The sequence below is a fragment of the Apteryx rowi genome, unplaced genomic scaffold (genome assembly GCF_003343035.1).
Source record: "Apteryx rowi isolate R43461 unplaced genomic scaffold, aptRow1 scaffold_458, whole genome shotgun sequence".
In the NCBI taxonomy this organism is placed as follows: Eukaryota; Metazoa; Chordata; class Aves; order Apterygiformes; family Apterygidae; genus Apteryx; species Apteryx rowi.
This window is the reverse complement of record NW_020450714.1, coordinates 62,044-87,280: the sequence shown is the minus strand read 5'-3', so window position 1 is coordinate 87,280 and position 25,237 is coordinate 62,044. Positions and strand designations below refer to the sequence as shown.

At 39.4% G+C, this 25,237-nt stretch overlaps 2 protein-coding genes across 6 annotated transcripts; one reads left to right on the top strand and one right to left on the bottom strand.

Moving 5' to 3' along the window:
* Nucleotides 1-3,631: 3,631 nt before the first annotated feature.
* CCDC127 (coiled-coil domain containing 127) lies at nucleotides 3,632-8,572 on the bottom strand. 4 transcript variants are annotated; one of them, XM_026077546.1, is made up of 3 exons: nucleotides 8,499-8,572; nucleotides 7,509-7,637; nucleotides 3,632-6,793 (listed from the first exon to the last, which is right to left on the bottom strand). In XM_026077546.1, exons 1-3 carry the CDS (start codon nucleotides 8,518-8,520, stop codon nucleotides 6,123-6,125), a joined length of 822 nt encoding a protein of 273 aa, XP_025933331.1. In that variant the 5' UTR covers nucleotides 8,521-8,572; the 3' UTR covers nucleotides 3,632-6,122. The 4 variants fall into 4 exon arrangements, with proteins under 4 accessions (XP_025933331.1, XP_025933330.1, XP_025933332.1 ...); XM_026077545.1 differs by lacking the exon at nucleotides 8,499-8,572 and adding an exon at nucleotides 8,250-8,480; XM_026077547.1 differs by lacking the exon at nucleotides 8,499-8,572 and adding an exon at nucleotides 7,740-8,230.
* Nucleotides 8,515-24,684, top strand: SDHA (succinate dehydrogenase complex flavoprotein subunit A). 2 transcript variants are annotated; one of them, XM_026077544.1, is made up of 16 exons: nucleotides 8,567-8,618; nucleotides 11,192-11,262; nucleotides 11,365-11,451; nucleotides 11,785-11,946; nucleotides 12,337-12,480; nucleotides 12,630-12,794; nucleotides 14,008-14,156; nucleotides 15,530-15,654; nucleotides 16,992-17,160; nucleotides 17,741-17,936; nucleotides 18,742-18,913; nucleotides 20,286-20,404; nucleotides 20,775-20,886; nucleotides 21,988-22,118; nucleotides 22,580-22,693; nucleotides 23,597-24,684. In XM_026077544.1, exons 5-16 carry the CDS (start codon nucleotides 12,364-12,366, stop codon nucleotides 23,681-23,683), a joined length of 1,656 nt encoding a protein of 551 aa, XP_025933329.1. In that variant the 5' UTR covers nucleotides 8,567-8,618; nucleotides 11,192-11,262; nucleotides 11,365-11,451; nucleotides 11,785-11,946; nucleotides 12,337-12,363; the 3' UTR covers nucleotides 23,684-24,684. The 2 variants fall into 2 exon arrangements, with proteins under 2 accessions (XP_025933328.1, XP_025933329.1); XM_026077543.1 differs by lacking the exon at nucleotides 11,192-11,262 and having other exon boundaries at nucleotides 8,515-8,618.
* The last annotated feature ends 553 nt before the right edge of the window (nucleotides 24,685-25,237 follow it).

Genomic DNA, 25,237 nt, shown 5'->3' with positions numbered 1-25,237 from the left:
AGTACAGGCTGGGGGCTGACCTGCTGGAAAGTAGCTCTGCGGAGAAGGACCTGGGAGTGCTGGTGGACACCAAGTTAAGCATGAGGCAGCAATGTGCCCTTGTGGCCAAGAAGGCCAATGGCATCCTGGGCTGCATGAGGAAGAGTGTTGCCAGCAGGTTGAGGGAGGTGATCCTCCCCCTCTACTCAGCCCTGCTGAGGCCCCATCTGGAGTACTGCATCCAGTTCTGGGCTCCCCAGTACAAGAGGGATGTGGCACTACTGGAGCAAGTTGAGCGAAGGGCTACAAAGATGATTAGGGGACTGGAGCATCTCTCCTATGAGGAAAAGCTGAGAGAGCTGGGCCTGTTTAGCTTGGAGAAGAGGAGGCTGAGAGGAGATCTTATTAATGTATACAAGTATCTGAAGGGAGGGTGTCGAGAGGATGGAGCCAGACTCTTTTCAGTGGTGTCCAGTGACAGGACGTGAGGCAACGGGCACAAACTGAAACACAGGAAGTTCCATCTGAACATGAGGAAGAACTTTTTCACTGTGAGGGTAACTGAGCACTGGAACAGGTTGCCCGGAGAGATTGTGGAGTCTCCATCCTTGGAGATATTCAAAAGCTGCCTGGACAAGGTCCTGGGTAATGTGGTCTAGGTGACCCTGCTTGAGCAGGGGGGTTAAACTATATTTCCAGAGGTCTCTTCCAACCTCAACCATTCTGTGATTCTGTGTATGTGCACAGGTGTAGCCTTTATACCCACTGCACCACAACTCTAACTATAGAGCAAATCTGAATTTCATCCTTTTATCACAGTTATAACTTAAATTTCCTTGATTTTGCCACAATACCCGGGCTGTTGGCTGCTGTTTCTGCCTTGAATCCTCCACAGAGTGGCTCTTGCTATTTGCTCATCCTATCAGGACAGGAGCACTCAAAGGTATGCTTAAAAAGGCAAAGAGGTAAAAGGTGGCTTTCTAAGAGCCCTTCTTTGGAAGCGAAGACTCTGCTCAAGCTGCCCTGAGTACAACTCCCTTTGAGCTTGTGGCTACATGCTTGTCCTGCCACTGGTCTTCTGGCAGCCCATATTTAAGCAAAGGGAGTGAGAGAGGGTCAGACCCTCTGGGCTGCTCCCTCTTTACCTGCCCACCCTGCCRGGAGGGAGTGCTTTCTAAGGAAGATTTCCCTTTTCTAATGCTCAGTCCAAGTTCCATTAAATCCAGGAAATGTTTTGTATTTTTCTTTGCATGCGCCCAGCACATAAGCTGCATGGTACAACATAGGCCAGGCAGGATATGTTTGCTTCTATAAAAAGCACAAGATGTTTCAGGGAGTTTCCTTGCCTGTGTCTGAAGGTGAAAAGTTTATAGGGCTGGCCATCTTAATATTGAAACTGCCTTCCTGAATATGGACTCGGGACTAATTAACAATGAAATGGTGAAAATAGTGTGCAGTTGCTCTCAGGGTGCACTCCACTTGGATTCAAGGGAGGCTGAAGACTTCCCTGAGGGATGTTCCCTTCTCTGACACCTGTGGGCTCCTGGATCCTCATCCACCAAACAGCAGGCCAACCTCAGGGCCTCCAGACATGACCTTTCCTTTGGAAAGGAACACACAGCCTCCTTAGGAGCCTTAAGACACTTATTCCAGCTCTTTGACACATGCCAAGTAATACTGCTTGCAGTCACCTGAAGCATTGGTGCACACACAAACAATATCCCAAGGAGAAAGGTCATTTTTGTGTGACTGTGTCTTTTGGTGAGGTGATCTGTAGGAACCTTCACCACCTATGTGTTAGTGGGCCTAAAGCCTTTTAAAGGATTTTGCAGCTGGAAAGGACTTCAAAGGAAGGGAGACACCTATTTTTATACTTAAACACATGGCATGCAGAAGGGATGGCTTGTGCATGGCCCTGAAGATATTTCTGACAGTATTCTGAGTGTAAGAATGATTCAGTGTCAAGTACTAGATGGTAGCTACCCTGGAGAGTGAAAGCACACATAGACAGTGTATTGCAAAGGATATTAGTCACAAGGAAAAAACTTTCTCATAATGGCAACACAGTCTTTGGTTACTGTAATGAGCAAAGATCCTGTTAGTTGTTTGGTTACTTCTTATTTAATTATCTTGTATTAATAAATAAACGCAGGCCCATGAGTGTGTTATGCAAATATTGCATAGGAAGATGGTATTTTCAGAAACTCAGTGCTTCATGCAAAAGACTTTAGAAAACACTTCAAGAATTATGTGAGTATACATACTTCTCACCTCATTTTGCTCATCCAAATCATCTTATGGAGTACCTGCCATATGTAGTGTTACAGGTAGGTGCAACAGGAATGTTGTATACCATCCTGTAAAATGTTAGCCAACCACAAATACACAGAAATGTGTACCAACTTGATTACATTCTTTTGAAAGCTAAATTTTTATATGGCTATAGATAGAATAGGTTTACAATGATAGTAAATGATTAGGCTAATAATGATAGCAAAAATTACTTGGAAATATTCCAAACCTAAGTAATTGCTAACTTTCAGGAAAGGCTGGACTTGTAATATGTGAACCACCTCAACAATATGTGCATTAAAAAGAAACCCAAAACTCAAACACTTGAACGGTGTGGGAATTATAACCCGATATTACATATTAACAAACCTAATCTTTATTTTCAATTTGATAACAAGTGTTTTTCCTTTAATTTCATGAAGAAGGCCTCTTCCTGTGAGGATGAGGGATGGGTGCAATATGAAGCAGTGTGTCAAATACAAGGAGATTAATGATCTATTACTAACAGGAAGAGGAATCCCCAAGGTCTCTGAACACTGTCTTAAAATAGTCTGATTGAAATGCTTTAAAGGGAGCAGGATGATGCAAAAATCCACAGAAGGAAACAAAAAGTAGCTGAAGTACAGTATAAGACATTTGAGGGGTTCTGGAGGAAGGCAGGATACCCTATCTAACAAATAGACAGAAGTAACAACCTGTGTTTCAGTGAGATGGTCATCTTTAATCATTCATCTTTAGTTAATGCTGGTGCATTTATCTCACTTTAGTGACCCTGTTCTTTTCTTAAAAAAAAAACAAAAAACCAAAAAAAACAAAACAACTTTCCAAAATACTTGCTGCTCAGCACTCAAACCAAAGCTTTTTAAGTGCCAATTTAGACTTTAAAACTATGTAATTTGCTTAGAAAGCTGGCATAAGATAGACAAATTCCCCTCTTCTCATCTACTTCCCCCAATTTACAATACAGTGCAGAAAGATTTACAATTTTTAATTATTATTATTTAATAGGTGAGTGACATTTTGTAACCAAAAGACCTTCATTAAATATTCCAAAGACAAATTATTCTTACATTCTACATATATATGGGCATTTTCAAACAAATCACTAACCTAGATCAATAGCTAGTGAGCAAGATAAAGCTCACAATAAACTTTCAATATAACTTAAGCATTTTTGAAATATTCCCCCTCTATAGGTTAACACTAAGAAATATGAATTTCAGTAGAAACTAATAGGATTGGTGCTTTTCAACCTGCTTTCAAAAATCCTCTTCAAATTGCTCTTCTGTCTTAATATCCTGATTTGCGAAGTGTTCATGGACAATCTTAGCTGTACAAATAGTTGACACTTCAAAAGAAGTGAAAGTGAATTTCAAACATTTATTACATTGCATCCAATCACATACAATCAAGCACATGAGGCTTCAATTTACATACTTATATTGAAGAAAGTATTTTACCCTCTTGATTACATGTTTTCTTTAAATATTTTAAGTTGATGTCAGTGACAAACTATGAAAAAAACTCAGAAAGCATAAAATGTTTGACCCTTTAATATCAAGAACTAATGAATATGTACAATGTCAAGGCATGAGTCTTGAGTATATTGGCATAGATACACTGGCTACTGTATGTCAGCTGAGTTGCTGTAACTGCCTGTATGTACACATCAAACCTCCATAGTTGTGTGGCCAGTTTCCACACACTGAAGGAATTACACACAAGCAAAGTTGTTTAATTTGTTCTACTAAGCAATTAGGGCATGTTCATATGGTCAGCTACAGCAGCTTGGCTCAAGCAGTCACACAAGAGTAATATTTCAATTGCTTGTTGTCATTTCCCAACCTGCATATGTTTGGCATCCAGAAAGTCTTTGGCCTTTTTGGTGCTTGTGATAGGTGTTTTGGTTTTTTTTTGTAATGTCTGTCTGTTTACTATAACTTTATTTTTAAGAAATATCAGTCCATAAAAGGCTGACAGATCAGTACAACAGTATAGTTATTACCACTAAAGTGAGCAAAATCAGAACTGAAGAAACGATTATTTGAGAAACATGTACAGTTTAAGAATTTTGTTTCATGTGGGACACTTTTGCTGAGTAACTACATTAGGTTGCGTACACAATTTATATGGTTGATTTATCTGCTGTCTCCTGTGCCCAGGCTGAAATGAAACTAAGAGGAGATAACAAGGGAAAACTCCACATCTACCAGAGTTCTCTGTTAAACTTGGATGGGCATCCACTTTGCTCAATTGCTTCTGGGCTGAGCAACAGCTGATAGCCTAGGGCAAACTTGTTTCAAGGCTGGTCCTGAATAACTAAAGAACTGCTAAAGAACTGACAACTTATCAACACCGATCAATGTCAAGTAACAGAGAAGCTTATAAACAAAAGGGTACACACTGCTGCTTTGGGAGTAAGGCTGGATTAGAAAGGAGGAAGAAATACACTCCAAAATACATGTCACATTTGAAACTGAAGGTGGTTCCTACTCTCTACAACGAGCCAAAGTTTTAGGGGATTTCAAGCACAGAAATGCACTGTAGTATTTTTAATGTTCTGTCTAGATCTGTTCATTTTATTGCGCTCAATAAAGTTAAAAGTCCTCTTACTTAAGCCTTTGCAAAGCTTGTAGCTCACAATATGTAGGCTTTCACAGTCATATGTACCTGAAGGGGTGAACTGTAAGCTCAAAATTTCAGAGTTGTGGAAGAGTGCACTTCAGTTCTGGGAGAACTGAGACAGCTGGGGGGGAGAGGGAGGGGAAGTGGCTATGCATGGCCAGGCTGCATTTATGTTTCTATATGCAAGTAACGAATAGGGCCTATACCAGGTATGGGGCCAGATGCACTGACTGGAATCTTCAGAGGCTCCTGGCAGCTAAACATGTATCACCCAGTGCATCGGGACACAGAGACAGCAGCGTGGTGAGGTCTATGCTGGAGGCACACATTTTGGTAATAACTAAAACCTTGACTGAGAAGAAAACATATGTATTCTTAACATTTATACAGTACGATAGGAACACAACCTAGAGTTCATATACTTTCCATTTAGAACTCAGACATGCCTTCCTAGCTCCAGCGAGACTTTGATCAAACTGTTTCTTTATGCATTATTTTGATTAGCATCTTTTGGATATTTCCTAGAGAAAGTCCTATTTATATATTAAAGCTGGAAGACAATGCAAGAACTAATTAATCTGAAACATGATCATAGTCTTTCCCCCTTGGAATATTAATACATAGAAATGTATGTATTATACAAGTATATATATACATGCACACAAACATACATACATATGTGTGTGTATATATATCTACACGCACATGTACGATTTATGTGACAAGGAACCTTACTTGATCATGTTCTCTTCCAAGCATCTGCCTCAAAATCAGTCTTGCTTTAAAAAAATAAAATAAAATAAAATAAAATTGTGATGAAACACCATGCAAGAAATCAGGGATAAGGAGCACTACGTACTACCTGACTTGAGGGAGACAACTCACTTCTCCATTGGAGGAGGATAACCAGCAAGTAGGTAAATTAGTCTAATCCAGATTCCATTTTGCTGCTTCTGGTACCTACAGAAGCTTGCATATCTGTACACTACACTGCAGTCTGCAATACAAACACACTCAAAGAGTTTTAGAGCAAAGTGCACAGCTCACTGGAGCATTTGTTGTTAGACAGTGAAAGGAAAGGCACCTACACTGCACATGCAAATTCAAATGCAATGAGAAGGGGAAACCAAAATACAGTAGGAGAATTTAACAGCTTCAGACTACAATTGTGATAGTCCATATTATTCATGGTAGATCACATGAAAGATCATTACTTCCCCTATCTATCATTTTCCTAACATGGCCTTTTCTACTCTCTGGAACTTCTGTACTTCAATAGCTAGTTCCCAATATCTGAGATACAGCCACATAAGTCTTCCATTTTGACTTTTGTTTCTGTTCAGCAGATTGCCACAGTAGTTGTCATGTTTGAAAATATCTTTCAAGCCACTCTCAATTTGTAGAGTCACAGCAACAGGATCAGTTGCTGCTTTAACTAGCAGATTTTTCTCTACTTCTAGTCTCTGGTTTCTTGGCACCACAAGACTGCAGTAGATTTCCTGTCTTTCTTTAAGTCCATCTTCCAATTCTTCTAGTAGAATATTGGCTCTTTTTTGCCACTCTTCTTCCTTTGCCAGATAACTTTGGTACAAGTTACCTGCGGCTCCTGAGTGCAAGAGAACTTGTTTTTCTCGCTCTAACTTCTCCTGTTCCTGTTCTAGGATTCTTCTTTCTTCCACTAGTTTGCGACTCTGGGACACCAGTGCTTCACGGTAACTCAGGGTTCTGTTGCGTTCCTTTTCAAGCTCCAGCTCCAAGTGAGCAACTGTGCGACGATTTTCTGTGATTATATCCCGGTATTTGGCTTCCAGGTCTCTTTGTAAAGATGACTGTTTTTTATAATATTCTTTTTTTTCTCTTTCTATTTCTTTCTGACATTCTCTGGTCCAGATCCAACCTATCATATACAAATGAGACTCCACATATCAGTAAAACACAGATATCATTGATGGGCATGATTAATTAATTATGCCTCAAAAGAAAAGTTATTCTGCAGTAAAAACTTTCTTTCCTGGTCCTTGCCCACCAAAAAGTGGCATTCACTTCTGTTTACATGGCCCACAGAGTGAACTTCTGTGGGTCCATGTTCCACAGGAAGGCAAACTAGATGATCATAATGTTTCCTTTGAAGTGAAATGTCCACTAGTCTTGTATTGCTAACACACATACTTCTTGGATTAAAGAAGGAAGATAAGAATTATTGGGGAGATAAACTCCAGGTTCCTAATGCGAAAAGTATGCTAAGAACTTTCCAGGTCCAGTAAATAGATATATATCAGCAGCTCTTCGGATTGTTACTTTTTGGCTCTCTAGCATATCACTTGTCTCCTTTTCTGACAGAAGGCTGTGTAAAGTGGAGCTTATTAAAATACGGATTCAATTCCATGTGTGAAAAACTCATTGCCTTAGGGTTATAAATTTAAGAGCATTTACTGGAACATTCCAAAACATATGACGCATCCTGGAGACCATGGGCAGACCAGAGGAAATCCCTAGATAGAGTATAACTTAATCATTGTATTGTTTCAGAAATTTCACTTCAGTCCGCAGGTTATATGCCTGCGCACAGCAACACACTCCAGCTCCAGCAGAGAGTATTAGGTACTACTTACGAAAGGCTGCCAATCCCAGCATGGGGACCAGCAAAGCGTAATTCCATCTGCTGCCTTCATCACCGGGCTCTCTTTGATTCGGCTGGATGTTCCAGTTGGGAGGATCATTTAAATTATTCATGAAGACACCTTAGATTCACAAGAAAGAAGGGAGGGAAACACCATATTAGTGCTGTACACAGGAACGAAGGCCGCTCCCATAACTAATATTTTATCTGAACCAGTGCTAACCTTTGGACAATCACTTCTGCCTTAGACTCTGCATCAAACCAGATAAAACGAGAACAAGAGAGATGGTAACAAAACCCTGACAAAAACTGTCCCAAAAACAGGAAATACAAAGCGTTACTCGGAAACTTTAATGTAATGCGCTTTTATCCGGCAGGAGCCTCCCAGGTAGGGTACCTAACCACCAGCCACACCGTGGCTCGCAGGTCGGCTCCCGGCGCTCGGACCCCGCAGGCCTCAGCGCTCGCTGGCGTTATTTTCTGCTCGTCCTCCGAGCCGGGTGCGAGGCTACGCGGTCCTGCCACCCGCGGCGCCGCCGGCCGCCGCCTCGAAACCCTTCAGGCCCCTCGGCGCAGCGCGGCGCAGCGCAGCGCAGCCCGGCCCCCGCGGCGGGGAGTGTGGAGGGGCGTCAAAGCCCCCCACGCCGCGCGTGGGATGGTGGCCGGAGCGGGGGCAGTTACATACTAGCCCAGGTGCGGAGAGCTGCGGCGGAGCGCTGTCGGGGCCACTTACCTGTCGGCCCCGCCTCTTCTCGGGCTGACCCATTAACCGCAGGAAAGAGGGGAGAAGCGGAGGAGGAAAGGACAAAGCGACGCGCTCGAGCCCTAAGTGGTCCCGTTCGGCTGGCCACCCTGGAGCTCCTCTCAGGGGAGGAGGACCAGGGGAACGTTCGGGGGGAATTCCGCACGCATGCAGCCTTTGACTCGCCCCCCCCACCATACACCATTGGTCTCTCCTGCCGAGCCCTGTGGGTAACGGTACCGCTAGCGGGCGCCTCGCGCATGCTCCTTGCTAGCTCCTCTGGGTCCGTGCGAAATGGCGGCGAGGGTAGCGGCTTCGCGGATCTTTGCGAAGCGTTGGCTGCGGCCGGCGGCGCGGGCGGTGAGTGCCGGGTGCCTGACCCGCCCTGCCCTCCCCTCCTGCGGGCGTCACGGGGAGGGGGAAGGCGAAGGCGAAGGCCGCGGGCTGGAGCGGAGAGCTGCTTTCGGGGGGGTAGGGGGGAGATGGCGCAGGCCGGGCCCGGGGGCTCCGAGAATTTCCTGCCCCTCCCCTTGCGCCGCTGCGGGGGGTGGGGGGCCTGATCCGCCGTCCTGCCCCCGCCCCCCTTTGCGCGCCCCCGGGCGTGTCACTGGCGCGTGTCCCCCCCGTGACCTTGGGGCAGCCCCGGGCCCTGCGCCGCGGTTGCGGGAGCCCATGGGTGAGCTCGGGTGCCTGGCGGGGGGCAGCGCGGTCTGTGAAGGCGATTGTTTAGGGAAAAAAAAGTGAAACACTATGAACTCATTCACTATATTCTAAATACAAGTATTAGAACAAATAGTAATATACACGGAGAAGGATCTTTAATTTGCCAAGGTACATGGTGTTCTTAGTAACAAATTGGGATTAGTGTGACCAGTATTTTCAAATTTAGTACATCTTTTTCTGCTTTATGGACTTCTGTTCATAATCCTTCTGAACAAAATTCAGTGACAACAGCAATTCTTAAATATTTAACACCAATAAAATGTGAATGGGAATAACAGTTCTGAAAGATCTGTTTTGCAGAAGCTGAAAGGAAAAGCATCTGCTAAACTTTTTTCTTTTTTTTTTTTGCTAATACATTTCTGGAGTTCTCTGATGCAAAGGTATATTTCACAACTGTTTGCAAATAGTCCCACAGAAGAGTGATGTAGCAGCTTCAGGAAAATAACACATTTTTTAAAAGGTAGTTATTTATAAGGCACTCGTAGCAGAATTCTGGCTGGAGATCATAGCTGGACATTAACTTTGTGAGGGGGAAAAATGGGTTGATTTCTTTTTGTACTTTAGGATTTAACACAGGTTATACCTCTTCCCCCCCCCCCAAGTCATTTGCACTTGCTTTAAGGAGTACTAACCATGTATAAAATTTTGTCATGTACTGTCAGTAAAGACTTTCTTTAAATTGCTTTATGCAATAACCAAATAAGTTGTTCACCAATGGCAATAAACTAATACAGTAAAAAGCTATGCAGTGGTATGAGAGCTGCAAAGTGGTTATTGCAACAACCTTCTGGAAACAAGCAGGAGTAGTATATGCTAGTGAATATGCAGTAGGTAAACTTAAAGTGGGTAGTGCAGCTGGCCAGGTAAACTACAGTTCTGCTAGTCTAACTCCAACCGTAACTCAAGGCTTCGAAAGCATTTCTGCTATAGAGAGAGCACCCCGTTCTAGCTTGGTATCTGTTACTGCTGGGAGAGGTGTTTTGTAGGTAAATTACATCTGGTACTTCATTTTGCTTGGTGCTTCTATTTTGTCTGACTTTCAGTGAACCACTTGATCTGATTCTGGATGTGAAATATTAATGACGATAAGTATAAATGTGGGGATTAAGATGGGCATGGAGTTGTCCAAAAGTGTGATAACCCATCAGTGTTTGTGTGTGTGTGTGGGGGGGAAATAAACAGTTGGAAGAGGTTACTAGGAGAATTTCTCAGTAATAGCTGTAAAGACTGATCTTATTAAATCATCTCATCTAGTTACCTTGTCTCTAAAAAGCAGGAGTGTATTAATGAATATTTTAATACTTTAGATTCACTGTCAAGCAAAAAGATGATTTTAAGGAACTGGTAAGAGAGATGATAAAACTTAATTGAGTAAAGTTCAGTGTGGTTCATTTCATGGTGGGGGGAAAAGAGACAAATTTTTGGAAGTGATACAGAGAGAAGACCTGCTTTTTGACCATATTATAGAGTGATTAAACCATTGTTATAACAAATGTTGGAAAGGGCATGCATATGCAGTCCTAGAATGTATTGGAGAGGTATTTCAAATAGAAAAGTGCTGGTGCCCCTGTGCAAGGCACTGGCATGACTTTTTTTGTATTACTGTTCTAATCATATATGCCCAGTTAGATATTCCTTCTTCAGACTGTTCAGAAAATATACTAGGATTGGGAAAATTGGTGACTTACTCTAGAGAGACTAAAATTGTGGTTTTAACCTATCAAGCAAAGACTGAATGTGAGTTTGAGTGGTTTAGTGTTTTTAGTGGTTTAATGTTTGGGGAGCGGTGAGAATGTTACAGAAGGGGAAAACTGTGCCACTACACTTCATTCAAATATTAATAAATGGTTTTAAATAGGCCACTAATAAATACAGAATGAAAACAAGGAGAATATTTCTGGCTCTTTCAGACACCTGAAATAATTCAAATTCTGTGGATTGTTTGACCCAAGTGAGATGTCTTCCAGTAATTCCTGTGATTCTCGTAAAGCTGTCTGTATCTTTGTTTGCATAAGAAAAAACATGGTAATACCAGAGCATTACTTGCAAACATACGTTTTGTCAATGCAAGGCTCAGATAGATCTAGGAGACTAGTTAGTATTAATGAGGTGAAGAAAATATGATAAAGTCCATGACAGCTTGTTACTTGCAGGTTGTTCTTTCATCTAGTCAAAACTTTAAATATTTTTCCTTCTGGTTATGATGATAGGAAAGCCAGAACTTCACTGAAAAGCTCTAAAATGTTGTTGATACAGTATTCTTGAACATGTGGAAACAGTGGTAAGTAGATGTTTGTTATGAACACAGGGTAATTGAGAATGCTGAAAGTCTTGCTCATGGAAACACTTGTTCTACAATGGTTATCTTGATTTCTTTCCACAGTGGCCAGCAGCATGCCAGACTCTTGCACGCAACTTTCACTTCACAGTCAATGGAAAGAAAAGTGCTTCCACCAAGATTTCTGATTCGGTATGTTTGTGCTTTTCTCTACCTTAAGTAACAGACTAGATAATACACGATACTTACGATGCCTAGAAGGAAGCCATAGGGCTGCTGTGTCAGATGCTTGGCTTCAGTGGAGTGTTGTGTTCAAGTAGGTAGTGAGACTGAGTTTCTAAAAATGAATTGCTTTTTTAGTGATGAATTCCCCCCCACAGGCAGTATCTAATATATTCTTTTAATGAATGCTACATCTGTTAAGAATGTTAAACGTATACTGTTTGTGTCTACACAGAACTTTAAAGTTTGGCTCAGCTTGAAATATTTTTGATAACAAACTGTCTTTTTTTCTTCATTTTCCAGATTTCTGCACAATATCCAGTAGTGGACCATGAATTTGATGCGGTTGTTGTGGGTGCAGGAGGAGCAGGTCTGCGGGCTGCATTTGGTTTGTCAGAAGCTGGATTTAATACAGCATGTGTTACAAAACTATTTCCTACCAGATCTCATACTGTTGCTGCACAGGTGAGAAATTAGGCTGAACCAATGTTAAAAAATAGCTTCTTTCAGAAAGCCTGTCTAGATATGCACATGAACATAACGTTTCAAGGCCGCACTTCTTTCATAAATGCTACACGTTTAGTTGAAACTGTTTTGGAAGGCAATATATGTCTAGCTTCTATTCAGTTTTGTTTCACTGCATTCCATGTGTGTAACTTTTGTGTTTCACATCAGAATAAGATAAGAACCATTGTGAAACTAATAGCTTGCATGGTTTTTTTCACAGCCATGTTAAGTCTGAATTTACTTCTTATCTTATGTATACAGTATGTGATTTTAACAGAAACAGGAGGAAAAACTGCTGAAACTGTACTTCAGTAATATAGTTCTAGGAATACGTATTTTTATTTTCAGGGAGGGATCAATGCTGCCCTGGGAAATATGGAGGACGATAACTGGAGGTGGCATTTCTATGACACAGTGAAAGGGTCTGATTGGCTGGGGGACCAGGACGCCATACACTACATGACTGAGCAAGCCCCTGCTGCGGTGATAGAGGTGAGACTCGCTGAAATTGATTTCCACTTCAGGTAATTATAGCACAGACCAACTTCCATAAAGATCTCCTTACTAGGAACAGTAAAAAAAGTTAACTTTCTGGCTTATTATGCACATCTGTATCTGATGCTTTTATCTGGGTTCAACAGCTGGAAAATTACGGGATGCCATTCAGTAGAACAGAAGAAGGAAAAATCTATCAGCGTGCATTTGGTGGACAGAGTCTCCAGTTTGGAAAAGGAGGACAGGCTCACAGATGCTGTTGTGTTGCGGACAGAACAGGACACTCACTGTTACATACGTTGTATGGCAGGGTAAGAATCTGTGAAATAAAACTGAATTTGTGTTTTTGTATTTTCAATTAATGATTTTTCCTAGCATTTGAAAAATCAAAGACTTGTAGCTGCTCACACATATAGTATCAGTGGGGAATCCAGGCGAATCACTGATTCAAATTCTGGATTTTCTTTCCTTCTGAGGCACTGTGAAAGGATGTAGCCTAGCAGATGCCTGTTTTTGGTCAGGAGTACAAACAAAATACACTGAAGGATCCTGCTTATACTTGCTCTCCTGGAGGCAATGTTTGAGTAGTATGCACTGTCAAATTTGTGGTTTGGAGTAGTTTTTCCTTGTTGCTACTTTTGCATCTGTTAACTAGTCAAAGACAGAATTTATCTAAACTCTCCAAAAAAACCCTTTTTCAGAAAAGCTGACTCAGGGGCATGGGGGAACTCTGACAAAAGGTACAAGGCAGCGTTTTTGTTCAGTCATCTTCAAACAAGGAGCAGGGGAAACGTGTGTAATGTCTTTAAATGCATAAAGGGTTAGTATGCATTTCTGAGCTTGCTTTCTTGCAGGTAAATGACTAGAATTCTAGTATCTGGTCCTATCAATGTTTCACGGCATAACAGAGGAAAGATTTAGTTCTTTTAAAAATGGTAGTAAGCTACTTGAAGCCTTAAACTAAGTGCAGAACAGCTAATGGTTTTTATTTACTTAGTAGCTAGCTATTTGCTCTCCTTGTAATTAAAACCATACATGCTACTGCAATACAAATGCTCAGTGCTGCCATATGCTAGTCTGTTCCCTGAGCACATGAAAGAATCTGTCTGACTTTGCTTGCTGCTTCTGTTGATATCCTAGGCTTGAGGAGATGTATTCTGCGTCTCAGAAAGATTTAGGGATACATGCTTGTGTGTGTATTGAGCTCTGCAGCTGACTAAAGTATTGCCAAATGTAGACTGAAAGAACAAGTCTGGTTGACTAGCTATGGCTTTTCAGAATTGAGTGGTTGAGCTAGAATAAATGCATTAGTGATTTTTTTTTTTTTTTTTTTGTAATACAGTTTTATAAGGGAAAAAGGCTTCCCTGAGAGTTGCTGGGGTGTGTGGGGGATTTTTTGTTTGTTTCTTTTGACTTTATCCTTATATAGTCCATATGCATTGACAGTTTTGAAGAGAGCTTACGTAAGTTTCCAGATTTTTCTTGATAATTACTTTTTTTTTCCCCTTCTCTCCCCCCCCCCAGTCTCTGCGGTATGATACCAGCTACTTCATTGAGTATTTTGCCTTGGACCTACTTATGGAAAATGGAGAATGTCGTGGTGTTATTGCCCTTTGCATAGAAGATGGTTCTGTACATCGTTTTAGAGCAAAGAACACTGTCATTGCCACTGGGTAATGTGATGTTTATGATAAAGGGCAGAAATTTCAGGTTGCTACTAGTTTGAGGGCTGGGTGTTTGTAGATGGATTTGAAGCTCCAGTGTGGAGATGAACATATAATGTATGGTTTTTAAGTCAACATGTCATCTATAACATCTAAGTTTTCTTCTTGGATGAAAAGCAGCATAATTGCAAATTTAATCATTCTGTCTGAAAGAAAGCGCCTATTAATGTTTTGACCGAGCATAAATTCAGTATGAGGTTTAGCTGTAAATTCTAGAGCAATGGCATAAAGCTGAAATGTGTAAGAGCAGTGTGTGTGTGTGTGTGTGTGTGTGTGTGTATGTGTGTGTGTGCAATCTAAATGGTCTTAGGTTTTTAAAACTGGCTGTTTAAAGCAGATATTGTTGCAATGCTAACAACACGGGTGTATGTATCTGTAGGATTCTGAGTTTCCTTTAGGAAACGAGCTTTTTTCAAAGTTCTTGAGCATCTGTGACATCAAGGTAACAGAATTATAAGTGCAGTCAGTATAGAATGGAATTATCAGGAGATTAGTTTAGTTTTACATTATCTGGTTGCAGAAATTTGTATATTTGTGTTAGAATACTATACAGATTAGGCTTGCGCTGCTTGTTGTTATCTCCTATCTGTTTGAGTACAATGGATTTGTTATGCGTATCTTGCATAGCAAAAATACTGTGTTTGCTGGTTGCCTACATGATTTGGCTTTATTAAAATCAATGCTAATGTTTTCATACTTGAGTACTACAATATGTAGGCTGATATCTCTTCTCAGAGATTGTCCTGAAATTGGGAGTACTGGCAACGGTCAATAACATTGGAAACTAGCATGTTTGTTTTAGGTGTAAGAATTAATTTTTAGTACCTGTTTTAGAGAACTAACTTGTCAAATCTGAGCATATAAAATCGGGACCATAACAAGGATATAAAATGTTGTTGTATACTATTTTTGCTAAAATTAGTAATAATAGCTCCAATTGAGTCTAATGTATTGGATTGAGAGAACTTAACTTTCTGAAGCAATCTTTTTTTCCAGAGAAAAGACTTCCAATGCACAAACTTGATTTTTGTTATTGGGCATAGTTCACTGAGTGATCGTGCACCAGCTGAGTTATCCTGCTTCAGAATTGTTACTCTTTCTCTTGGGTCTTCTGGCACCAGTCATTTTTCAGATATGGTTGACCATAACAGGAGACTATCAGTTTTTGTTTTCTTTGGTTAAACTGAGTACAGGAGATGGCAAAATATCTTGCTTATTAACCCTCTGCTCTAGTTTCACTGTTATGCAAACAGCATATGTAAGTGGTATATTCTAATGACTCTTCCTTGACTTACAACTTTTTCAACCTCTCTGTTTTGTAGTGGGTATGGCCGCACTTATTTCAGTTGTACATCTGCTCATACTAGTACAGGGGATGGCACTGCAATGGTCACACGAGCTGGTCTTCCTTGCCAGGACTTAGAGTTTGTACAGTTTCATCCTACAGGTACAGAGTACAATTACAAAAGCAATTCTATCTATAGAAATGTTTATACCTATACTATATATACCTATACCTATTTATACCTATACTTACAACATTATTTTTAATAAAAAGAATTGAAAGGGGAGTTTTGTTTGTTTTAAAAACGTACTCAAGTCAGTTTGTACTTTCCTGTAGCACTTAACTGTTTATTAGTTGCTTGTAATGAGTGTTCAGACTGCCGTAGAATATAAAGCTGAGAGTAAGAATGCTACAATATGAGAAAGACTTCAGATCTTCTAATTTGGATACCAGTGTTAAATATTTTGAGGAACTGTCTTTACAATACTAACAAGTTCTATGAATTTCCAGGTGAAATCACTTTACCTGTTAAAAATGTGTTTCTTCTTGTCTTTAGAATATCAAATGGTTTGATATTAGAGACAGAAGCAATAGGATAGATGTAAATGTTAGGGAGTTACATACTAGAATGTTTTGTGGAAGAGAGGTATTTGAAGTAATGTTATATATTTAGGACCATGGTATTATAGCAGAGGATCAGTATCCAAAGTGTGGGCCATAAAAGTTATTAAAGACTAAAAAGTGAAGAAGATCTATTTCTTTTGACTGTAGCTAAATAAATGCTCGGTTTTAGCTTGTTAGAAATGGTGAGGTTTTTTAATTATTCATTTAATTTTACAGTATTATAGTTGTTATATCCTAAAAAGATCTAAGGTTCATTCTAGTCAAAGAAATTTCACTGCTTGTCTGATAATTCCATAGCTTTTAAAATAATTATGAAGTGCATGAGTTGGTCAGCTTTTTTGCTTCCTATAATGACCAGAGCTGAAGACTAACAAGTAGGCCTTACTTCTCTAGGGGAAAAGAAGACTTACTGAGTTAGCTTTCACTTTCCATACAATTTGAAGCTGTTCTGTGCTGCCTCCAGTACAGGAGAAATGGGAACAAAGATGAGCAAACTGAAGTTTAGATGATCAGCTTCTGATTTGCTTCAAATACTTGAACAAAATAATTGACCAAGGTCTACAAGACCCTTGTAAATGTTCTCCATATGTATTGGTGGGTGCAGACATCTTCAGATTGTAGCATTTTGGATATTATAGGTGTTCCTAATCAATTTGCTTACCATCCAAGAAAAATGTTTGAAAGGAATAATAAAACTTGTTTCTAAGCAGCCTTGTGGGACAATTACTAATAGGTATGATTATTAGGGCAGAATAAAATCTACCCATGTGACTTGTTTGCATTATTTTAAGTAGATTTTGTTTCTTCAGTCCTGGTCTTCTTGGTTGTGAAGCTGTCTTGTGAGTATTTCACTTTATGGGTTTTTTTCTTTGCAGGTATTTATGGAGCTGGTTGCCTCATAACAGAAGGATGTCGAGGAGAGGGAGGTATTCTAATTAACAGTCAAGGTGAAAGATTTATGGAGAGATATGCACCTGTTGCTAAGGATCTGGCTTCCAGGGATGTAGTGTCCCGTTCTATGACAATAGAAATTCGGGAAGGAAGGTTAGTTAAATATTTCAAGGAAGCTGCAGAATGAATATTTAATCATACTAGACTGTATGTAGTACAGTAGTTCATTTGGTAAACTCCTGGTAATTTGGGGACGTAAGCTTTAATTGTTACATGAAGACTGTGTTTGTAGTGAAAATGTTGCTTTTTATTTCTTAATCATACTAAAAAGAAACATAAGATATTAAGAATGTCTTGTTTGAATTCAGTGAGTCTAGGGACAGTTGCTCAAATAAGTTTAACATATCAGTTCTTAGTAAAAAGCAGTGGAAACCATTTGTTCTGTTCTCTTGATGAACTGTCTTTTACATCTCTCTGAATATGTACTGCTTTAAAATGTTAAATACTGTGCAGAAAGAAAAGAAAATTTGTCAAAAGAAAGCTGGAAGGGGAAAAACACTGCCAGATTCAACAGTCTTTTCAAATATGCTAAATACACATTTTTATCAGAGATGAATCTTAATTTTTAATTTTTGCAAAGGTTATCAAAACTAAATAGGCTTAAGATAATTACTGGCTTTTGCAGAGTTCTTGTTATATGTTGTTTGTTTGTTTGTTTGTTTGTTTTTGCTAGGGGTTGTGGTCCTGAGAGAGACCACGTGTATTTGCAGTTGCACCATTTACCACCTCAGCAGCTAGCAACCCGTCTTCCAGGAATTTCAGAAACAGCTATGATATTTGCTGGAGTGGATGTCACTAAAGAGCCCATTCCTGTTCTTCCTACTGTGCATTACAATATGGGAGGTATTCCTACTAACTACAAAGGACAAGTAAGTAATGCAGATCATTCTTAGTAACTTGTATCATCTAGTAATAGGAAATGATTTTCCAAATATCCCAGCATTAACAGTATTTTATAATTGTAAGGATGCTGAACTACATAACTTAGTAGGTTTCAAGTACTCTAGCATTATCTGGTTTGTTTTCATAAGTAACCCAAGAACCATGTTTCAGAATATCTGAAGATGGAATTCCAAGGAATATCTGAAAGGAAGCATTACTGTCACATCTGACAACAATTCTGTGATTATCCAGTTGAGGATAATACATAGTTGAACAAGGATAAGACTAGGATTCTACCGCAATCTGTAACTTGGGTTATATGCGTTAATGCTCTACACCTAATGTAATCATGTAATCTCTGCACTAAAATTGGTTCTTTCAATTCATACTACTTAGAGGTCAGTTTCATGGTGTCAGCTGAATTTTCTGGCTCAGTGCATTGTATTTGATGGGTGTGTTTGTTTTATTGTAAAATTTTGCCTTTGAAATCTGCAGGACAGATTCACTTCCTGTGCTTTTCTGGCTTCTACTGCAAAAATGTCATGATGAAGTGTATGGTTCTGTTTCATAAGTATGACTAAAGAAATACTAGGTTTTACTTCCATCTGTATTTACATAGCATTACTACTTACCCTTTTGAACTAAGATATTTATAGATTTAGAGTCAGAAAACTTTGGATTGCTGTAGTTTCATGCTTACAAAGCGTGAAACTCCTTATTTGAAAATAAGGAGGCTTGCATTGTTATGAACTGTTTAAAAAATGAATATTAATTGACTGTCTGAAATGACAGGTGATTACACATGTGAATGGTGAGGATAAAGTGGTACCTGGCTTGTATGCTTGTGGGGAAGCAGCCTGTGCATCTGTCCATGGTGCAAATCGACTTGGAGCGAACTCACTTTTGGATTTGGTGGTCTTTGGTCGTGCTTGTGCCCTTACTATTGCAGAAACGTGCAAGACTGGTAAGTCTCACCATTTAGCTCAACCTTTAGAGAGATGTTTACCTTTATGATTTGATTTCTGCCTAACAAAGAGTTGTTACTGTAGTATGACTACCTATTGCAAATTCAGATGGCTAATAGACTGTTAGAAAATGCCAAAAACTCTCTGCTGTATACTTCTTGCCATATTCTTGACTGTGCAAATGTTTGCATTGATACTTGTTTTGTGAATCAATCCTGTTTAAAACTGTAATTCAGTCAATGCTATCAACAAATGCAGTTGACTTTTCACCAGCTAGTGAAACTGAATGCTGAACACAAAGGCTAACTCTTCTACATTCTGCACTGCATCTTCTAGACCAAGGTGTAGCCTGTCTTGCACTTCATTTCTTTCATATAGTAGGATTTGCTGCCACTTGTTGATTTATAATGTGGACCACATATGCAAGTGACACAAGAAATGGATACTAACAATTGTAACATCTCATCTGCTATGTGGATTATCACTGTTGCATGTTATTTTAGAATAACTCAGTTCTGCAGCAGTTACTAAGTTCAAAAATAACAATAAAAGTGCAATTAAATTGTCAAAGCAACTGAAGTCCAGAAGCAGTCATCTGTTTCCTCATAACTTGATGTCCAAATTAATAAAGAAGTTTATTCATTCTGACTCTGCACAGAGTTGACAGTGGTGGTTCTTTATGGAATCAGTTTAGGTCTAGCAGTGCTTATCGGCTTTGGCTTCATGCAAACGTTTATTTGGACCAGTCTTTGTGTGGCTCTTCTGAGACTTAAGTTGTGGGAAGGTGGGGTTTTTTTTGTTTTTGTTTTTTTAGTGTGAATGCAAAGATACACAAGAGATGAAGCACACTGGTCAGATGCTGTGTGTTCTGTTAGTTTAATCTTCTTTGTTACCCAGTAACAGGTGGAACCCAGTATTAGAGATGAGTTGCAGAGCCCACGTGTAACTGCCAAGCTTATTGGCTAGGCCCTGGTCCCTTAACAGAGCCAAGAGGAGGTGGGTGGTTTGGAAGCGAGGAGAGTGAAGAAAAAGGTGGTAAGGAGCCACAAGCAGTGAGGCTTATTCCACAGTTTAGGAGAATTTGCTTCAAGTGTTCCTTTTTAGGAATTAACAGCAGAATTTAGCTGGACCTGTAAATTCCCTCCCAAATATCACAGGCAAGAAAGTGATTCATATGTTCCACTGAGAACTCTACTCTAAAAGTGTATGGATATTGTTGGTGGGAGTTCAGGAAAATTACAATTAACCTGCATCTCAGGCAGTGATAGATTGTGGTTTTAGTCTGCTTTGACTTTTGGTAGTTATTACTTTATGAAACTTCCAGAAACTGAAAACAATCATCTACTAAACTTACTGAAATTTTCTTAATAGGAGAGCCGGTTCCCTCCATTAAACCAAATGCTGGTGAAGAGTCAGTTGCTAATCTTGACAAATTAAGATTTGCCAGTGGAACCATAAGAACCTCAGAAGTGAGACTTAACATGCAGAAGGTAAGATTGGTGAAGTCCTCAAGTGTACAGTGCGAGAAGCTGAAAGCAAAGGAGATGGTTTGGACACTCTTAAATACGCTGTTTGGGATTTGCTTTGGTGAAGTAAAAAGGAGTGTGGAAACAGTGTCTGTGCACAACAAAGGCATTGTTTCAGTTTTATTAGTTTCTTCTTTCCTTCATGCTTATTCCTCTTGGGTGGTTTACTTCATTGTGTACCATGGTGTGGTTTCCTCTGGGGAGTGCTTTTTCTTCATGCTGCAGGCATGTCTGAAGTCAGAATAGCTTTATATAAAGCTCTGCTGGAACTAATGAGGTTACTTGGGACTTAGTGCATATGAAACTATGCAATTTCTTTTTTACTGTCATGCAGACAATGCAAAGCCATGCTGCTGTATTTCGTACTGGCTCTGTACTACAAGAAGGTTGTGAGAAACTTAGTCGAATTTATCATGACTTGGCTCATCTAAAGACATTTGACAGAGGTAATTTGATATTAAAGAACACATCTTGGTTAAAGTATTCCATGGAAAAAGTGGGGGGGGGAAGGGTTTTTTTGTTTTTTGTTACTGCTGTTTTAAATTTTGGCTAAAGATCTTGACCGGTTTGAATTCTCAGAAATCTGTTGTAGAGACTTAAATGCTAAATACGGTAATCGGGAAGGTACTTTATCATATTGAACACTTTCTAGTTGCACATTTTTTTCAAAGAAGCTGACGTTGAAGTCAAATTTAATTATAGAAGATATTACTGTCTCACAGAGCATGAGATGAAGTGATTCACATACTGGCCTTTTCAGAAGATATTTACAATATTCTTAGTAAGTCAATGAAATCACTTTATTCTTAGTCTGAACACTCAGTTCTCATTCTTCTTCTAAGAAAACAGCTGTGCATACAGTTACTGCCATGTCTTGCAGTGCATGTTAGGAGGACTTGGTTTGTTAAGTGCATCTGATGATGTACATTTGCTTCCCTCAAGTTGTGTATTTCTCTCCAACTACTGCTATTAGATATGTATCCTAACAGTGAAAGTAGAACTGGCTTTCTTGGACAGCTCTCACCAAGGATGAAGAGAAGGAGTGTTGTGATAGCTTAGAATGTAGAAAATGAAGATATATTCATGTAAGTGAATTTGGGTCCACCTTGGAGACAGCTTGGAGACAACTGAAGGAAAATGAGTTATTTTTTTGAGAGGGAGAAGAAGCGGAAGCCTTGTTGTTTGGGCCTGCTAGGGATCTGCTTAAAAAGTTACCTTCTAGTCAGATCTTGTGATCTGAAATGAGGTATAGGGACTGAATTGCAGGCTTGATGACAAGCATGCAAGAATCTATGGCATTACAATAATACACATGTGGAACCTTTCAGTACTGCTGAATTTTTTGTATGACACGTTAAGATTGTCAGCATGTGGGATTCAGTATTGAGCCTTACAAGCAATAGTGAGTAATTCAGTGTTACAATACTATGACTATGCTATGCACAGCACTAGCTAGCTTCATCCTAAGTATCTACTATAGGTTAGAAATAAATTGAGGAAAAACATGTTTGTACAACACCTTCATAGTATTTTAATATCTTTACTAGGTATTGTGTGGAACACTGACTTGGTGGAGACCCTAGAACTGCAAAACCTGATGCTTTGCGCTCTACAAACTGTTTATGGTGCTGAGGCTCGTAAGGAGTCCCGGGGTGCTCATGCCAGAGAGGACTATAAGGTATAAATGTTTTCTGTGACTGGACATGAGATTGAAGAAATTAAGACTTAAATAATCCATCCAAGGACACCGTAAAAGCGAAATCAAAGTACAGTCCTCAGAATTTTGAGTTAGAATTCATGTGGCATTTGTTTGTGGTCTCATTTGCTCTGTTTAATCTGTTTTATTTAATATATATATAAAAAATATAGAAAAATATATATTTATTTATAATTGAATTATATATAATTTAATATATATTAAATATATATATATATGGAATACTCTATGCAAACAACACTATTTTAAATACTGAAGCTTTACAAGGACCTTGAATTTTGACATAGGTGGTGTTAAGATAAAGTTTGTTGGCTATTAGGAGATGCAATGTATTACAATTTTAATTGGAGTGCTGTTAACTATATGGTTATGAAGTGAATTTCAGATGCAACTTCTGGTCTACGCTAACCTGATCTTCTTAGGTACGGATAGATGAGTTTGATTATTCCAAGCCACTCCAAGGCCAACAGAAGAAGCCATTTGAAGAACACTGGAGAAAGCACACGCTTTCATATGTGGACATCAAGACTGGGAAGGTATGTTGACTCTGATGCTTGAGGGCCTTTCTCCCTGTCAACAGACAGCTCTTCTAACAGACAGCTCTCAATATCATGATAATACTGGGAAATGATTGGCATTGTCTGAAGTACCTGATATAGTTAACATACTTAAAGAATTAAACATTCAGTCTGGTACAGTAGGCATAACTGGGAGGAGTTACTGTTGAACTTTGAGAAATAATTTTGTGATCTGAGCCGGAATTGTTCTTCACCTTGCATCAAGCTAGTTACGAAGGTTTTTCTTTCCTAATGCTGGTAAAACCTGTTGTTGATGTTCAGCATAATGTATTTATCTAAAAGTAAATAGAATTGAAATTTTATCTTATTAAAAAAAAACAACCCTCTAGTGTTGGCTTCTATATCCCTTCTCTTAGTCCTCTTTGCCCCCCCCCACTTCCAGCTTCCTTGACTCTAGTTTGAGGATCAGGCGAGAACGCTCCAGCTCCTGAATAACTGACGAGGTGCCGGAGAGACAGAATGAAACTGGTTTACCTGCCTCCTGATTGATCCATTGTGTTCTCAAAATCTCCAAGACTTTCCCAGCTAAAAAAACTAGGAAATAGAAGTCTTAGCCAAAAATTTACTTTTGTTCAAAGGGCCTTTTTAAAGTAGCATTTTTCTGCTACCATTTTTGGTCAGGTTTTTGGTTTTGATAAATTCAGTTGGTGGTGACTGAGAATTGTCTTCAAGTGTTCCATATAGGTTACTAAATGTTCTTTTCCTATGGAAGGAAATAAATACTGTGAAATAGTTTAACACCAACCAAGTCATTCAGTTATTCATATTATCCGGTCGTTTGTATTATCTAGGGTGTCTTGTTTGGCATACAAGAGGTTTGTTTGTCTTGAAGTTGTCTTTTTTTTTTTTTTTTTTTTAAAGGTTACCTTGAAATACAGACCTGTAATTGACAGAACTTTGAATGAACAAGATTGCTCAACTGTTCCACCTGCTATTCGCTCATACTAGTAACTTGTAATCAACTTGCAATCCTCTCACAAAGAGGGGTTACTGTACATAAGCATAGCACAACCAAATCAAAATGCTATTGTCATTAACAATTAATGAAAAATGCTGCCTAGAGATTTCTCCAACTTGTATTCTGCTCTGTGGCTTCCTGTAAAGCTATGAAAATGGAATGCAAGACATCTTACACTCTTTCACCCATCTGCCAAAACTGAAAGGGAGAACACAAAGCGTGTCTAAATAAAGTGATTAGAAGTCTTGTCCTAGTATTTATCTTTGAATATGCAGTTGTGCATATAACCATAATGCATTTATTTTGAATGTATAATTATTTCCTTGCTTTAAAAACAAATGCATTGCAATAGTTGTACACATGCTTGAGATGCTGTATTTTATGATATGGAGATTTAAAATTAATCGTTACAAAATTGCTACTTGTAAGTAACATGAAAGAAAAGAATAATAGAAATTATAACTTTGTTTTTTTTCTAAAGTTAAAATTGTAGAAGTTGTCATACTATTTCATTATTGAAGGAAATGAGACAATTTTACTCCAGTTGAAACAGGTGAAAGTATATTTTACTTATGCTATATTTTGGTGGAAATCTCAAGAGCTATCTCCAATATCTCTGGCACTCTTGAAGATATCTTTGTGGTGTATTCTATGTGTATATTTCCTAGCCTGCCTTTTCTCCCAGGAATCAAGAATCAGAATTGCAGAAGACAACTCATCTAAATGTTAAAGCTTACCAAGACTTGAACTTTGTGCTCTGATAGAATGATGCAATACCTAAGGCACTAACACCTTTATGGAAGTACAGTAGTCCCTAGCACTCTTCTTGTGAATAATTCCAAGTTCGTGATCAGGACTGAAGTGTGGTTGCCCAGATCTGGACTGAATGAAGCGTTTCTTTGTTCTTGAAAAATGTTTGTGTTTTCTCAATTGCTGAATGTTATAGTCTCTGGTTGCTGTTGGAAAAACTGAATACATTATACCTTGTTTATTTTTAGTGTTTCTGTATCTTACAGCCAATAGTTCAAACTGGCTCCTGGGAGGAAATTCATAAGCAAAAGCATGTAGTATTGCTGCTCTTGCTTGGGCAGGAAGAGAGAAGGGGAGCGTGTTGAAACATTATCCTGACTTTACAATGTTATAGGAACAGCCCCGCAATTTGCTTCTGACTGCTTTTAACGTCAGAGGAAATAATGTTTTAGTTTCCTCAGGTTATTGTAAAGCAAAACAAGATACTTTCTTTCCATGTTCTGGAAACAGCTGTTCTTAAGAAACTTCACTGTCAGGCTTTGCAGCTGCCACCTGAGCCTCGAAAGCGTGGTGTAGCAGACTCTCTGCATCCATAGTAAGTGGAAACAGCCCTCTGAAGGATTAGTGCTGCCAAAATTGTAACGAAAATATTTGCAATGAAAATCTGAATTTCACTGTCTGCAGCTAGTATCTGCTCCTTGGGAGAAAGTGAAGCTAGGGCCGCAGTAGGCAGTGCTTACGGGAGGGGAGGTTCTCCCTAGGGCTGTTGCCTCCCCGGGGCGGCGGCCTGGCGC